Raw genomic sequence first — 15,730 nt, 5'->3', positions numbered from 1 at the left:
TTGGGATTGTTTTCATTTCCAAATATTCACCTCTCAGCTTTGGGGCCGAGAGGTATCGCGAGCTTTCTTTCGCAAGGGCATCTATATTCAAGACCCAGCCGTTTCACTCGGGGTTGTTTTTTTTCTTAGAATTTATTTATTTTTTTTTTTGAGCCCCGGCAGCTTTTGTTCCTTTGAACGTAAGTGTTTGAAGCTTGGCGATGGCAGGAATTGGCTTTGGCCGTGAGATCTTAATATGTAATGATGACTGGGGCTGCAGGGGGCTCTGGAAGCGCCTGGGTATCTGAGAGCTCAGAGCAGGCTGGAAGGGCGGAGCTTGGAGGGAGGCTGGCGGCCTGCGCCTCCTGGTAACCTAGCAACCGGCGCCCTAGCAACGCGAGGGGGCGGGACCCAGGAAGGAAGTCGGAAACTGGTGGCCGCGTCTCGCGAGAGTTGCTTTTGCGCGCGAACTGTAAGTGCCAGGGTCTCAGGGTCAGGTCGTGGCTGGTCACTGTGCAGGCGCTTGGGTGACGCGACGATCTCAGCGGATCTGGTCACCTTCGTCTCCCCGCCATGGAGACCTCAGCGCTCAAGCAGCAGGAGCAGCCCGCGGCGACCAAGATCAGAAACCTGCCTTGGTAGGAGGAGGCCGAGCGGCGGCGGTGGGCAGAGGGGGCCGGGCGGCCGCGCGGGGACGAGGTGGCTGGGGTGGCAGGTGACCGGACCCCAACCCGACCTCTTCCCGTCGTCCCCGGGCCTGCAGCCGGGACCGAGCTGCAGAGGTTTCCCCCGACATCGCCCAGCTCCCCAGACTCGTCCGTTCTGTTTAGGACTTTTGCCAGTTCTCACCGTTTCACCCCCAGCTCCATTTGCCGAAGAAGAAGGAGGCTTTCGCACCTGGTGACAGCACAGGGGTTCGATCCCGCGTCTCCTGACACCTGCAATGGCCTCCATGCCAAAATGCCCTCTTCCCACTCTTCAAAACCTGCGATGTGACTATTGGTCACATTTTAAACTAGTAATAACGCTCCCTGGTCAACTTGTATTGAATGGCATATTATTAGATTAGCAGACGCCCTGTTACGTGTTTGATCCTTACAAAGACCTTAGGACGCAGGCACCGCTTCAAATTTTACACAAGAGGAAACTGCATTTTAGAAAGGTTAAATGACTTCCCTGTGGTCCAAAGCTAGAAAATTGGCTTGGAGGTGAATCCAGGAAGTCCGAATTCAGAGCTTGTACTCTTAACCATCCTACTTCAACAGCTGTGTTCTAGCAATGCTTCCAAGACTTTGAAGCAATTTGGCATGGCTTCGAAAAGCTCCAAGTTGTCATTGTCTAGTAACTAGTTGAATTTGTCTTTACTATGGTTTAAAAAACCCAGAAGATTGACAGTTGTAAACTATTTTATGTATTTACGTATTTATTTTTTTAGAGACAGGGTCTTGCTCTGTCGCCCAGGCTGGAGCGCAGTGGTGTGATCACAGCTCAGTGTAATCTCAAACATTGGGGTTCAAGCCATTCTCCTGCCTCAGCCTCCAAAGAACTGGGACTTTTAGAGGCAAGCTACCAAGCCCATCCTGTAACCATTTTAAAATGTACAATTCAGTGGCATTAGGTACATTCAGAATGCAGTGTACTGTTGTGGAGTCTTCCCGCTATCTAGTTCTAAAATTTCATCACCCCAAATGGAAATCCTGTACCCATTGACAGTTACTCCCCATTCTCCCCTTCCTCTAGCCCCTGGCAACCACTAATCTGCTTTCTGTCTCTATGGATTTGCCTATTCTGGACATTTCATGTAAGTGGAATCCTACACTATGTGGCCTTTTGTGTCTGGTTACTTTCACTCAGCATCATGTTTTCAAGGTTCATGCGTGTTGCTGCTTGTATCAGTAGTTCATTTCTTGTTATGGCTGAATCATATTCCATTGTATGGACAGAAGAGAAATAGTTGAAGGCTATTTGGGTAGGAGTTCAGTTTCAAATGCACTTTGAAATAGTACCCATCAGGTTGAGATTATAGGCAAACAGCTGGAAAGATGAAATTAGAACAGAGTTTTCAACCTCAGCACTATTGACATTTTGGGCCAGATACTCTGGGTGGGTTTAGGGGAGCTGTCCTGTGCACTGTAACATGTTTAACAGCATTCCTAGAGACTACACACTAAGTGCTATAGGACCCTCTGCCCACCCGTGACAACTAAATATGTTTCCAGATATCACTAGATGTTCCTAGGAGGATAAAATCACCCGTGGTTGAGAACCACTGGTCTGTGTTCAAACTTAAAGTGCTTTTTTATTCTTCCTTTTTAAATTAGGATATGAAAGGATTCTTTTTTTTTTTTTTTTTTTTTTTTTTTGGAGACAGGGTCTCACTCTGTCTCCCAGGCTGGAGTGCTGGAGTGCAGTGGTGCAATCTCGGTTCACTGCAATCTCCGCCTCCCGGGTTCAAGCAATTCTCCCACCCCAGCCTTTGGGGTAGCTGGGGCTACAGGGGAATGCCACCATGCCCAGCTAATTTTTGTATTTTTTGGTATTTTTTATTGAATGTCATATTATCGGGTTAGCAGATGCCCTGTTAGTTGTTCTATCCTTACAAAGACCCTAGGAGATACACATAGAGACAGGGTTTTGCCATGTTGGCCAGGCTGGTTGGTCTTGAACTCCTGACCCCAAATGATCCACCCACCTCGGCCTCCCAAAGTGCTGGGATTACAGGCATGAGCCACTGTGCCTGACCTGCAAGGATTCTTTTGCACATAAAATATTCTTGCATTTCTATATGTCATAATACATACTAAATTGTATTTCAGGGTTGAAAAATACCGGCCACAGACCCTGAATGATCTCATTTCTCATCAGGACATTCTGAGTACCAGTAAGTATCCATGTGTCAGTTGCTCTTGTCCTGGTTGAGGGACTCGTATAAATTTCTTCGTGATGTTGTCTCTCCTAAGTAATAACTCCAAAGAATCTGATTGAGCTTTGTAGAATGTGGCTTTAAGATCATTCATTCATTTTCTTCAGGTCGCTACAGTCTAGTGGGTAGGTCACAAACATGAGCATAAAATTGCAACACAGTGGAGTAAAAATAGCATTACAGAGAATCATTTAAGTTCACAGATGTTGCCAGCATCCAGAAAGGTGCCTGTAACACAGTAGGCACTCAGTAAATACTTGTTGACTGGCTGCACTTTTGAGTGAATTCCAATTGCCCCAGGAAAGCAGAGATGAGGCCCCTGCATCAACTTACATCTGCCTCTGATTTGGACATTGAATTGAGTTGAAGAGATTTCAGCCCAACTCAGGGGCCCAGGGTGAATGAGGCAGCTCCCAAAGACTGATGGTGCCCTTCTTCCTTCCTGATCCTCAGTTCAGAAGTTTATCAGTGAAGACCGACTGCCACACTTGCTTCTCTACGGTCCCCCAGGGACAGGCAAGACATCTACCATCCTAGCCTGTGCGAAACAGCTATATAAAGACAAAGAATTTGGTTCCATGGTCTTGGAGGTAAATAAGATTGTTCTTACTCTACAAATAACTTAGGACTCCAGTCTCTTAATTTCAGTTCTGCTGGTTTTATTTTACTTTAAAAGTAAGTTGCCCCATAGACAGTTAGGAAAGAAGTAAATTTGAAATAAGATATTTTAATTCCCTTTTTCCTATAATGGTCATTTTGGTCTGGATTAGTGTTGGTCAGCTAGAGGGCAGTTACAGGGTTAGGCACCTTTTTCTCTGCTGTTGCCAACTTCTCCCTAAACCTTACTTTATGGTGACTTGGTGCTGCCTGTCTGCCATGGCCCCTCTAGATCAATTCTCCACGTTTCTCCACCCTATTCCTGCCTGGAAGGCTGAGCTCTACTGACTATAAGCTCACTTACCCTCTGGCTCCTGGTTGGGTTTGGCCAATAGGGGCCTTGGCAGGGGTAGGGGAAGGAAGTGAGTGATGCCTGGACCTTCCCTGGCGGCTGACACAGGCTGGCAGCATGGCCCACCTGTAGGGTACATCTCACAGGTGGTACTTTTCCTGCAGCCCTCTCCAGGTGCCTACAGCCACTCCCTTCACTAACCCCTTCAGGCTCAAGGGTGACAGGTATTGCATAGCCCCATGGTTTTCCTATATCACACCTTTAAAAAGATCTTGTTTAATTCTCTTCAAATTGCTGCATTTGAGTATGCCATCTGTATATTGCTGGGACCTTGACTAATATACTTAGATTCAAAAATCTGAGTATTGTCTATTGCAAGAAAAGTTTAACTTACTTTTTAGACGCCGGTCTCAGAACTTTGCTGCTACTAATGTCCTTATTTCCGTTTATTAAGAACTTGGTAACTTAGGATTGTGGTAGCTGAAATTTGTATCATTCTGCTCATACCAGAGGTGCTGTTCAGTGTAACCATACCAATTAATTATTTCTCCAGTTTATGTCAGTCATTGTCCTCAAAGGGTGGGGGTAATATAGCCATCTTTATTGATTTAGTGAGTTTTGTGTAAAACTGATTATTTTATGATGATCTCTTAGCCATCATTAGACACAGAGATCTAGCCTGCTAAGCTGGACTGATGAGGAAATACACTAACACCAAGAAGTCACAGATAGCACAGCAGCATGGTTTTTGTTTTGGCTTCTGTCTTCCACATTTAGCTGAATGCTTCAGATGACCGAGGAATAGACATCGTTCGAGGACCGATCCTGAGCTTTGCTAGCACAAGGACAATATTTAAGTAAGAATTATTTGTGTAATTTCACGCCCTTGATTTTGATTAGTAAGATGATATGGCTTAATTTTTTAATCCTCTCCTTAGCCAGTTTATATGGGTTGAAAAAAAAGTGACTTTGTCCAAAGCAACCATGGAAAAGAGATAAAGGAGAGCGATGGTAGTAAGAAGCGTTATAATGCAACTGTTAAAATAAAATGTTATCTACACTTGTATTAGCAAGTTTTTTTTTTTTCTTTTTTTTTTTGGAGACGGGGTCGCCCTCTATCGTACAGGCTGGAGTGCAGTAGCATGATCTCGGCTCACTGCAACCTCCACCTCCTGGGTTCAAGCGATCCTCCAGCCTCAGCCTCCTAAGTAGCTGGGACTACAATCATGAGCCATCACGCCCAACTAAATAAATAAATAAATAATTTTTGTATTTTTTAGTAGATGAGGTTTTGCCATGTTGCCTAGGCTGGTCTCGAACTCCTGAGCTCAAGCGATCTGCCCACTGCAGCCTCCCAAAGTGCTGGGATTACAGATGTAAGCCCAGCCTGTATTACCAAGTTCTTTAGGGGAGCATTAACTTCATTTTTAGTTCCTGAGAACTGGTTAGATTACCCTAAGACTGGATAAGCTAGTTTGAATTTAAAAATAGAGATCAGGAAGGACAACTAGGATGGTGGCTAAAAAAAAAAAAAAAGAAAAAGAAAAAGGGTGAGGGCTGGGCGCAGTGGCTCACACCTGTAATCCTAGCACTTTGGGAGGCCTAGGCAGGTGGATCACCTGAGGTCAAGAGTTCAAGACCAGAGTGGCCAACATAGTGAAACCTCGTCTCTACTAAAAATACAAAACTTATCTCGGCATGGTGGTGGGTGCCTGTAATCCCAGCCACTCGGGAGGCTGAGGCAGGAGAATCGCTTGAACCCGGGAGGCAGAGGTTGCAGTGAGCCAAGATCGCGGCACTGCACTCCAGCCTGGGCAACAGAGCAAAAACTTCATCTTAAAAAAAGCAAAAGGGTGAGAGACTGAGGCGTGAGTGAGGGAGATGGGAAAAGCAGTAGCATGGTAGGCTGCTATGTGGAGGAAAGTGAAGATGCCAGAGCACACAGCGCACAGAAGTAGAGAAGTCTCCTCCATTCCCACCAAGGGTTGAAGGAGTGATGGGGCATTTCCTCCCTGAGTGACCAAAGATGTCTGCCTTGGCCAAAGTTCTAGAAGAAATTGTCTTTCTGAGACAGGGCCCAGTGGCACAATGGGAAGATGTAGGTTTGAGCCCAGATGCTGAGGTGAGATTGAAAAAATCTTTAGACAGCACCATTTGTTTTTCTAGGAAAGGCTTTAAGCTGGTGATCTTGGATGAAGCAGATGCCATGACTCAGGACGCCCAGAATGCCTTGAGAAGAGGTAAGCAGAGGCGCTGTGGAGTGTTTGGGCGGGCGCGCACACTGGAAGGAGAATTAGGAACTTTGTGTTTGTTGCTGTTGTTATTGTTTTTTTTGGTGGGGGGGAGTTGTTTTTTTGTTTTTTTGGTTTTTTTTGAGTCAGAGTCTTGCTCTGTCGCCCAGGCTGGAGTGCAGTGGTGCGATCTTGGCTCACTACAGCCTCTGCCTCCTGGGTCCAAGCGATTCTCTGACCTCAGCCTCTCGAGTAGCTGGGATTACAGGCATGCACCACCACACCCGGCTGATTTTTATATTTTTAGTAGAGATGGGGTTTCACCATGTTGGCCAGGCTGGTCTCGACCTCCTGACCTTGGGTGATCTGCCCACCTCGGCTTCCCAAAGTGCTGGGATTACAGGAGAATTAGGACGTGAGATATGGCTTGGCTTGTTTTCAGTTTTCATCTTCTGGCCCAGAGAAATCTCTATGCCTTTCTCTGTGTCTCCCATCTAATGATACAGGCTAGATACCTCTGTAGTGGGAACTTCCCCTTCAGCAGCCTAAGGGCTAAGCCCTGCGGGGACTTTTAAGTCTGGCCAGTCACTGGTGTTCAACCTCCTTTGACACTAGGTTCAACTTCAGAGTTGGGAATTCATATCTTTCCATGGGATGGGGTGTGGAAAATCTTTCATCCTTAAACTATCAGATAGTCCTTTCTGCTAATAGTACCCTTTCCTTTCTACTAATGGTACCCTTTGAACCACAATAGCTAGGAAAAGCGTATCTGAAGTTGAGGTGCTCAGAGAGCTGATATTACTTCACTGCTTGCCAAGTGAATGATTTGGCAGGGGGAGGGAGAGCACCCTGCGATTTGTCTGTCTTCAGGGGCCTAGTGCAGTTCTTTTCTCTTAAAGGACACTTGTCATCTCTTATTAAGATTCCAAGTGAATCAGCTTTGAGAGAAGAACGATCTTTAGGAGTTTGTGGGAAGGGAGTAGATGGCAGCACATGTTTAAGAGAAGGACGGGGGAAGGGGGAGGAGGAGGAGGGGAAAGAGGAAGGGGTGAGGAGGAGAAGGGGGAGGAGAAGGCAGAGGAGGAGGTTAGGGGGAGGTGGAGGAGGAGAGGAGGCGGAGGAGGAGGAGGAAGAGGAGGAGGAGGAGGACAGTGAGAGTATCTTCTGGTCCTAGAAACTTGGCAGCCTTTCTTCGGCATCTTGTTCTGCCGAGTGACTGTCATTCTGGGCAGATCCCCATGTGAGAACACTGGGTACCTACAGAATGGAACTGGTGTCATAAGCAACTCTTTGTTCTGGTTATTGCTCCCTTGAGTGCTCTAAGGCCTCCAGACAGTCTCCATGGAAAAGTCTGCAAAAAGACACCCCCCTCCCTGCCCATAGAAGGTGAAGAATCATCAACCTGCCAAATATAATTTTATGTAAAAGGACAAGAAGAGGTCTCATAATCTTAATGGGATTACATGGCAAAAGTGCCAGAATCATGGCAAATGGTAAAAAGGAAGCATTTTGTAAAATCCCACAGAGGCATGTTTACCAGTTTGTGAAAGAGGAGTGGCTAGGTAGGGCGCAGTGGCTCACACCTGTAATCCCAGTACTTTGGGAGGCTGAGGCAGGCAGATCACTTGAGGTCAGGAGTTCGAGAACAGCCTGGCTAACATGATGAAACCCCGTCTCTACTAAAAATACAAAAATTGGCCTGGCACAGTGGCTCATGCCTGTAATCCCAGCACTTTGGGAGGCCAAGGCAGGCGAATCATGAGGTCAGTAGATCGAGACTATCCTGGCTAACATGGTGAAACCCCATCTCTACTAAAAATATAAAAAATTAGCCGGGCGTGGTGGCACGTGTCTGTAGTCCCACCTACTCGGGAGGCTGAGGCAGGAGAATCGCTTTTACCCGGGAGGCAGAGGTTGCAGTGAGTCAAGATCGTGCCATGCACTCCAGCCTGGGCGACAGAGCGAGACTCTGTTTCAAAAAAAAAAGAGGAGTGGCTAATCTCTGATCTGAACAGGCCAGCACTGCCCTGTCTTGTCGTAGGCTGCATCCTCACTTGTTTACATTCTTTCCTTTTTGAGACAGAGTCTCACTCTGTTGCCCACGCTGGAGTGCAGTGGAATGGTTTTGGGTCACTGCAGCCTCCACCTCCCGGATTCAAGCAATTCTCCTGCCTCAGCCTCCCAAGTAGCTGGGATTACAGGCATGTGCCACCACACCTGGCTAAATTTTGTATTTTCAGTAGAGGTTTTGCCATGTTGGCCAGGCTGGTCTCGAACTCCTGACCTCAAGTGATCCTCCCGCCTCAGCCTCCCAAAGTGCTGGGATTACAGACGTGAGCCACTGTGCCCGGCCAACATCCTCACTTGTTTACAGTCTTGAATCTTTTCCTATACCCTTGTGACCACAGAAAAATTCAAGTTTTCTGGGCTCTCTGAAAAATCAGAATGGACTTTGACATGAGGTGGTTTTATTTTCTCTTACCAGTAATTGAGAAATTCACAGAAAATACCAGATTCTGCCTCATCTGTAACTATCTGTCAAAGATCATCCCTGCCTTGCAGTCCCGCTGCACAAGGTTTCGGTTCGGTCCCCTGACTCCTGAACTCATGGTTCCCCGCCTGGAACATGTCGTGGAAGAAGAGAAGTGAGTATTTTGCGGGCCTTTGGGGATGGAGTGTAGTAGAAACAGGCTTGTGGGATGACTGGCTGGTTCGTATGTAGAGGAGAGGATGTTGGAAAACGATTTTGCAGAGTGCCTAGCACAGGGGAGGCACCGGGGACCGTTCACTCCTATCATTTTCTCTGCTGTGTCAAGGCCATTCCTCATAAAAGTCATTTGGTACTTCATTTTTCTTGATTCCATCCTCCTCCCCTGGAAGCTGTCCCAATTTCCTCCTACTCTTCTTTGTCATTGGAAACTGCAGGCTGCTGAGTCCCTTCTGCAAAGATGCTTCCAGCTTTTTAGACTAGAAGGGAAGGTTCTAAGACATCACATTCTGTGTAATCAGATGCCAAGCAAGTAGCCGACCTGAGCAGCTGCTTGTTGTAAAGGAGGAGTTTCGGCTGTGTGATCATGGCTTGTGCCAGGCCTCTGTCCTCCCCAGAGAGCAGAATTCAAGGCGACTGGCTCCATGGGAGAATGCTTGTTCCTAAATACAGGCTGTTCTCGATTTTGGTTGGCTGTGACTTCTAATGTGAAGCCCAGGTCCCTAAAAACCAGAGTGAATTCTAGATCATATAGATCAGGAGATTATTAACTCTGTTCCTCTCTTTCCTTCATTCCTTTAAAGCCTTAATCATTCCAGGCCATCTTGTTCCTTTGGTGAATGCTGGTGCTCTCAGGGGGCCTCATAAATCCCTTTTGCTTATTTCTTTCAGAGTTGATATAAGTGAAGATGGAATGAAAGCACTAGTCACTCTTTCCAGCGGAGACATGCGCAGGGCTCTGAACATTTTGCAGGTATGGTCTCAGCAAATCCTTTTTTTTTTTTTTTTTGAGACAGAGTCTTGCTCTGTCACACAGGCTAGAGTGCAGCAGCGCAATCTCAGCTCACTGCAACCTCCGCCTCCTGGGTTCGAGCGAATCTCCTGCCTCCTGAGCAGCTGGGATTACAGGTGCCCACTACCACGCCCTACTAATTTTTGTATTTTTAGTAGAGATGGGGTTTTGCCATGTTGGCTAGGCTGGTCTCGAACTCCTGACCTTAAGTGATCCATCTGCCTCGGCTTCCTGAAGTGCTGGGATTACAGGCATGAGCCACCATGCCCGGCCTGGTCCCAGCAAATCCTGAGTCATTGTTTTGTAATAGTTTTTTAAGAAAGACCTAAGCAAAGGCATGATCAATCTGAAAATTTAGAAATCTACAGCTGGTAAGACCTTGATCTCATAACCTGCAGGATTCCCCCTCCTCACTTTGTATTTTGATTAATTGAAAAAATCACTTGTTGCAGGCCAGGTATGGTGGCTCACACCTGTAATCCCAGCACTTAGGGATGCCGAGGGAGGTGGATTGCCTGAGCCCAGGAGCTGGAGACCAGCCTGGGCAACATAGTGAGACTCTGTCTCCACTAAAGAAACATGAGCCAGGTGTGGTGGTGCACGCCTGTAGTCCCATCTACTCAGGAGGCTGAGGCAGGAGGGTGACTCGAGCCTAGGAGGTCGAGGCTACAGTGAGCCATGATCATGCCAGTGCACTTCAGCCTGGGCAACAGAGCAAGACCCTGTCTCGAAAAACAAAGAGAAAGCAAAAGAAAATGTTTTAAAAACAAAAAGAATCATTTGTTGCAAAGAAGGCAAAGGGAGGGAAGGATTTGGCACTGCAATAGCCAACAGGCTGTGGCATCCTCTGATGAGATGACTCTCCCGGTGTTGAATATGTGGGTTCCCATTGCCTTGTGCCCATGGATCTTTGCTGCCCACCTGCATTGCTGCCTTGGCAATTTCTTCTTGGCTCCCTGCAGCTTGGTGGCGGCTGTGACAGCCACTGTGATCTCCCCTTTCCCCCTCTGTCTGCACAGAGCACCAATATGGCCTTTGGGAAGGTGACAGAGGAGACTGTCTACACCTGCACCGGGCACCCGCTCAAGTCAGACATTGCCAACATCCTGGACTGGATGTTGAATCAAGATTTCACCACAGCCTACAGAAGTATCCTTTCTCATGACCTTCTGGCCACCGAGACCTGAAGGTGGCCCCAGGAGTTCAGGTTGCAGCCAGCACCCACACCTTGCTGGCAAAGGATGACTGGCTGCAGGCAACTCTGGTCAGCTTGTTGTGGGGGTGAGATGTCTGTAGGTGGAGTGGGTACTTGTCTTTAGCACTCCAGAGTTGTTCTTGGAGGACTCTGACCTTCATTCAAGTCAGGGTAAGGCTTGAAGCAGCTTCACTCACAGATGGGAGAAAAGCTTAGGCCTTGGCATTGAAGATGCAGGAATTTTCAAGTGGTCAGTGATAGTGATAAGCTCTTGTGCTATAAAATTAAAGGCTAGGAATGGTGATACGAAGCCTTTTTGAAAATGCATTTGGGGCTGGGTGTGGTGGCTCATGCCTGTACTCCCAGTACTTTTGGAGGCTGAGTCGGGTAGATCACTTGAGGTCAGGAGTTCAAAACCAGCCTGGCCAACATGGCGAAACCCCATCCCTCCTAAAAATACAAAAATTAGCCGGGCGTGGTGGGGGTGCCTGTAGTTCCAGCTACTCGGGAGGCTGAGGCATGAGAACTGCTTGAACCCGGGAGGCAGAGGTTGCAGTGAGCCGAGGTCATGCCACTGTACTCCAGCCTCAGTGACAGAGGGAGACTCCATCTTAAAAAAAAAAAAAGAAAGAAAAAGAAAATGCAGTTGGCTTTACTCTCTACTAGAAGGAGGTACAACTCTATCTTTCAGAAAGCCCTTACTGAAGATGAAACAAAGAAAAATAAAGAATTGGAGTCCAACACATACAGCTTCAAGTTGAAAGAGAAACAGTTGTGTTGGGATTAAAAGCCCTACTTTAAGAAGTCTCTTGCCCGGGTTTGGATTCAAAATTCTCTGCAGTATGTTTGTTCTGGAACTTGTTCCCTTTGCCTTAACTGCTCCTCTAGATATTACAGAGTTGAAAACTCTGAAGGGGTTGGCACTGCATGATATCCTGACAGAGATACACTTGTTTGTGCATAGAGGTAACTTACATTATCCCCCAGCTGAGAAGCTGTGGAGAAGGTAGCCTGCTTTGGGATTAAGGATGGTTAGGACAGGAGGCTTCATTCTTGAAGTAAAGAAACTAATGAAGTGTAAATCAGACCCTTCTTGTTAGCAGTTCTGTCTTGCCACTGTTTAAAATTTTGTTCCAGAGCTGGGTACGGTGGCTCAAGCCTGTAATCCTAGCACTTTGGGAGGCCGAAGCAGGCAGATCACCTGAGGTCAGGAGTTCAAGACCAGCCTGGGCAACATGGTGAAACCCCATCTCTACTAAAAATACAAAAAATTAGCCCACCGTGGTGGCGCATGCCTGTAATCCCAGCTACTTGGGAGGCTGAGGTGGGAGAATAACTTGAACCTGGGAGGTGGAGGTTGCAGTGAGCCAACATTTGCCACTGCACTCCAGCCTGGGCGACAGAGCTAGAGTTCATCTCAAAAAAAAAAAAAAAAGACAAAACTTTGTTCCATAAACCCTCTTTTAATATCCAGAACTGCTGGGGAAAGTGAAAACTCCTGGAGGCTAACTTTATTTCCTCTAGGGGTTTATATTTTATAGCAGTAAGTAGTATATATTAATTCACATTTCTAAAAAAAAAAAAAAAAAAAAAACATGTCTCTATCTATCTATCTAGATATATATTCCCAGAAAAGAAAGAGAACATATGTAAACCATGTAAACCAAAGCAGGCTTAAGGAAAACATCTTAAGTTCCACACTTGCCTGTACCTTCTACACACAGAATTGGTTCTCAACCTTGGCAGCAGATAGGGGCGCTCCAGACAAATTAAGTCAGCTTCTCGGAGGGCAACCAGGCATCCATATTCTCTGAGCTCTCCAGGTGACTTGTGTAGGCTTTCGGAGAAGCTCTTCCCTCCACAGTGGCCAACTGCAGATGGAGACTTAACTGGGTCAATGAATGTTGGTTCTGCCCAGGCCTTCACAGGCCTCTTCCTGGCCGGCCCATGCCATGCCTTCTGCCCAAGGTATGGTTGGCTCAGGCCCAGCTCTGCGCCTTGATTGTGGAAGCTGAGTATAAACCAACTTTAAAAAATCAGTTGTTTGTGCTTGGTTTTTAAATGGGGACAGGATCAGTACGGTGGCTGACGCCTGTAATCCCAACACTTTGGGAGGTCGAAATGGGTGGATCACTTGAGCCCAGGAGTTTAAGACCAGCCTGGGCAACATGGTGAAACCCCATCTCTACAAAAAATACAAAACAGCCAGGCAAGGTGGCGCACATCTGTAGCCCCAGTTACTCAAGAGGCTGAGGTGAGGATCCCTCAAGCCCAAGAGGTCAAGGCTGCAGTGAGTCATGATCACGCCATGCCATGGCACTCCAGCCTGGGCAAGAGAGCGAGACCCTGTCTCAAAATAAAGTAGAATATAAAATAAAAACAGCAAGTGGGAACTCAGCATTGAAGTTAACTTGTAGAGCTACCCAGCTGCTAAGAGCAGGGTGATCTTTGGTTCTCTTAGGATCACTTTGGTATCTGCTCATTTTCCTTTTTGACTACCCTATAAAGCACAAAATCGAGTGGGTAGAAAGTATGAAACCAGCACTGTTTCTACTTTCTTAGCGGTCTGGTATCTAGTGAGCAGGCTGAGGCCTCACGACTAGTTCAGTGTTAAGGATTTGATGTTGAAACTCATTTGTCCTCTGTGGGTTTTTTGACAGCAGAGAGTGACCTAACTCGTTTGATTTTGTTTTTCCCTCAGTTGACTTTCCATCTTCAGTTCGAATACATTTATTGACCAAAATGGCAGACATTGAGTGAGTACTTCTTGTCCCAGTTTTAATTCTTTTCCTCCTTTTTTCCCCTGTTGTGAGTTATTTGTTTCAACCTTCTTGGTTTCAGTTTTTTTTCCTAAATCGTTCACATACGGTACAATCTAGTCTGGTGATATTAAATGGAATGTGGGGAAGGGTGTGAGCTGCTTAAAGAACATGGGGGTAAATTCACAGGTCAAGTACAGATCAGTTACATATCTGAGATGAAGGCCTCTCCTTGGACCTTACAGGCTCGGCCCACATTGATTCTGAAAATGCTCTTATTTGGGAGGCCTTCAACCACCCAGCTGTTATTAAGGCATTTTGGCATACTAAAGCATATTGGGGGGAAAAGTAAACACAAACTCAATTTTCTGCTTTGCCTGGTTCCGTAAACACTGTTATTAGCCCCCAGTGAAGCTGGCAGCTATCATTTAAGTAGACAGAGCATTGGGTTCAACATAGATGTCAGCATAGGCCAACTCTAATTTGTGGCATTGGCTTTCACAGGCACACATTAGGTCACCTCTCCTCATTGTATTGTGAATATGACGATTTTGCTCTCAATGGCTGGGCATTTAAAAGGTGGCGAGATGAACTCCAGTGTCCTGCTTTACTGACTAGACCACAGACCCACCAATATATCAGCCAAACTTGCCAGTGAAATGGCTTAATTAAGAGGAAGGAAATCTCTGTTTTGTTTCCCTCTTAACATATTTTGCCAACGAAATAATCCTTCATTACATAAATTTTGTATATCTGTATTGTTAGGACAAAGTTAAGTTCAGAACACCACTGTTGATACCTAATAATTTCTTTTTTTTCTTTTTTTGAGACAGAGTCTCACTCTGTCGCCCAGGCTGGAGTACAGTGACGCAATCTCGGCTCACTGCAACCTCTGCCTCCCAGGTTCAAGTGATTCACCTGCCTCAGCCTCCTGAGGAGCTGGGATTATAGGCATGCACTACCATGCCCAGCTAATTTTTGTTTTTTGTTTGTTTGTTTGTTTTGTAGAGACAGGGGTTTCACCATGTTGGCCAGGCTGGCCTCAAGCGATTGGCCTGCCTCCAAAAGTGCTGGGATTACAGGTGTGAACCACCGTGCCCGGCCTGATACCTAATAATTTTTAAAATTGAATCTGTCCTTACAAGTTTGAAACATTACATTTATAAATCAATGTGTAGGGCAGAGAAGAAAATGTTAGGGGGGACACATACAAGATTGCCATCCAGGGTAAATTTGTTTTATCAATTCCCATCCCCACTCCTTCAACAGATTTTCAGCCCTAGATCTCTTATTCCCTTAAGAAAAGGCAGCTGTTTGGTGTCTTTTTTCTTACCCTGTGTTTGGTTTCTCTTAGGTACAGGCTTTCTGTTGGCACCAACGAGAAGATCCAGCTGAGCTCCCTCATTGCTGCATTTCAAGTCACCAGAGACCTGATTGTTGCAGAGGCGTAGATGCTCCGAGGGCCGTTCACAATTCTCAGGGCTCAGCAGTGACGGGAGAACAGAGGACAGTTCCAGGATAAACTGCTGCCTGGGGCTGTGGGATGAACCAGTCACCCCAAATCTTGGAAAAACTCCCTTCCAGGAGAGGATGGGCAGGCATTTAAAAAGTACCATTTTTGTGGTTGTTTGGAGCAGGGATGTAACTCATACTGCCTGTCTTTTATAGGGGAAAAAATAACCTTTTTTATTTTAAAGTTATAAGGTTTTTACCTTTTAGTTGCTTGGATGACAGGGAATTAGCCTACCCCATTTTGCTCTGGAACAGAAGACTTTCAAATTTAATCTGGTCCAAGTGTCTTCCTACTCAAGGTAAACATCATCTCTAAAATTTACGTTTATGATTCTAATATTTGGCATTGTGTCTGTATCTAATTTAAACAGATGTTAACGGATGTCTGGCCAAAACTATTATACTTTTATAAGATGAGCTGAATCCTCTTGCTTTAAAAACTGGTCTTTTTATTTACCCTCTGTGGTAGAAGAGTCACCAGCAGGTTCCAAATTGATGTGGATGATAGGAAAAAAAACCTTAATTTTAAATATAATACAGAGCCTTAAACTATGCCACTGAGGGGCAGAGGCTGTGTAAAACGCACTTGTTTTCATGCAGGAGCGGGGCAAGTAAGATTGAGCCTGACGGTAAACCTAGAACTGCGGAAGGGCTGGGACTTTTGTACAAATTTCACATTTAT

General features: G+C 46.2%; 1 protein-coding gene across 2 annotated transcripts; it reads left to right on the top strand.

Moving 5' to 3' along the window:
* The first annotated feature begins 427 nt into the window (after positions 1–427).
* RFC5 (replication factor C subunit 5) lies at positions 428–15,471 on the top strand. 2 transcript variants are annotated; one of them, XM_058424904.1, is made up of 12 exons: positions 450–617; positions 1,720–1,780; positions 2,796–2,860; positions 3,356–3,492; positions 4,629–4,708; positions 6,018–6,091; positions 8,568–8,727; positions 9,462–9,543; positions 10,602–10,731; positions 11,666–11,743; positions 13,479–13,533; positions 14,891–15,471. In XM_058424904.1, coding segments are annotated over exons 2-12 (960 nt in total). In that variant the 5' UTR covers positions 450–617; positions 1,720–1,778; the 3' UTR covers positions 14,988–15,471. The 2 variants fall into 2 exon arrangements, with proteins under 2 accessions (XP_032024455.1, XP_058280887.1); XM_032168564.2 differs by lacking the exon at positions 1,720–1,780 and having other exon boundaries at positions 428–617.
* Positions 15,472–15,730: the final 259 nt, after the last annotated feature.

Source organism: Hylobates moloch, unplaced genomic scaffold, assembly GCF_009828535.3.
Source record: "Hylobates moloch isolate HMO894 unplaced genomic scaffold, HMol_V3 SCAFFOLD_12, whole genome shotgun sequence".
Taxonomy (NCBI): domain Eukaryota; kingdom Metazoa; phylum Chordata; class Mammalia; order Primates; family Hylobatidae; genus Hylobates; species Hylobates moloch.
This window is presented reverse-complemented; position numbering and strand designations above follow the sequence as displayed.

Bases quoted from the DNA above. Each gene is read 5' to 3' on its own strand.
- RFC5 (XM_032168564.2), top strand. From the start codon at position 553: ATGGAGACCTCAGCGCTCAAGCAGCAGGAGCAGCCCGCGGCGACCAAG. The intron at 8,728-9,461 runs GTGAGTATTTTG...TATTTCTTTCAG, and splicing joins CATGTCGTGGAAGAAGAGAA to AGTTGATATAAGTGAAGATG. The intron at 9,544-10,601 runs GTATGGTCTCAG...CTGTCTGCACAG, and splicing joins GGGCTCTGAACATTTTGCAG to AGCACCAATATGGCCTTTGG.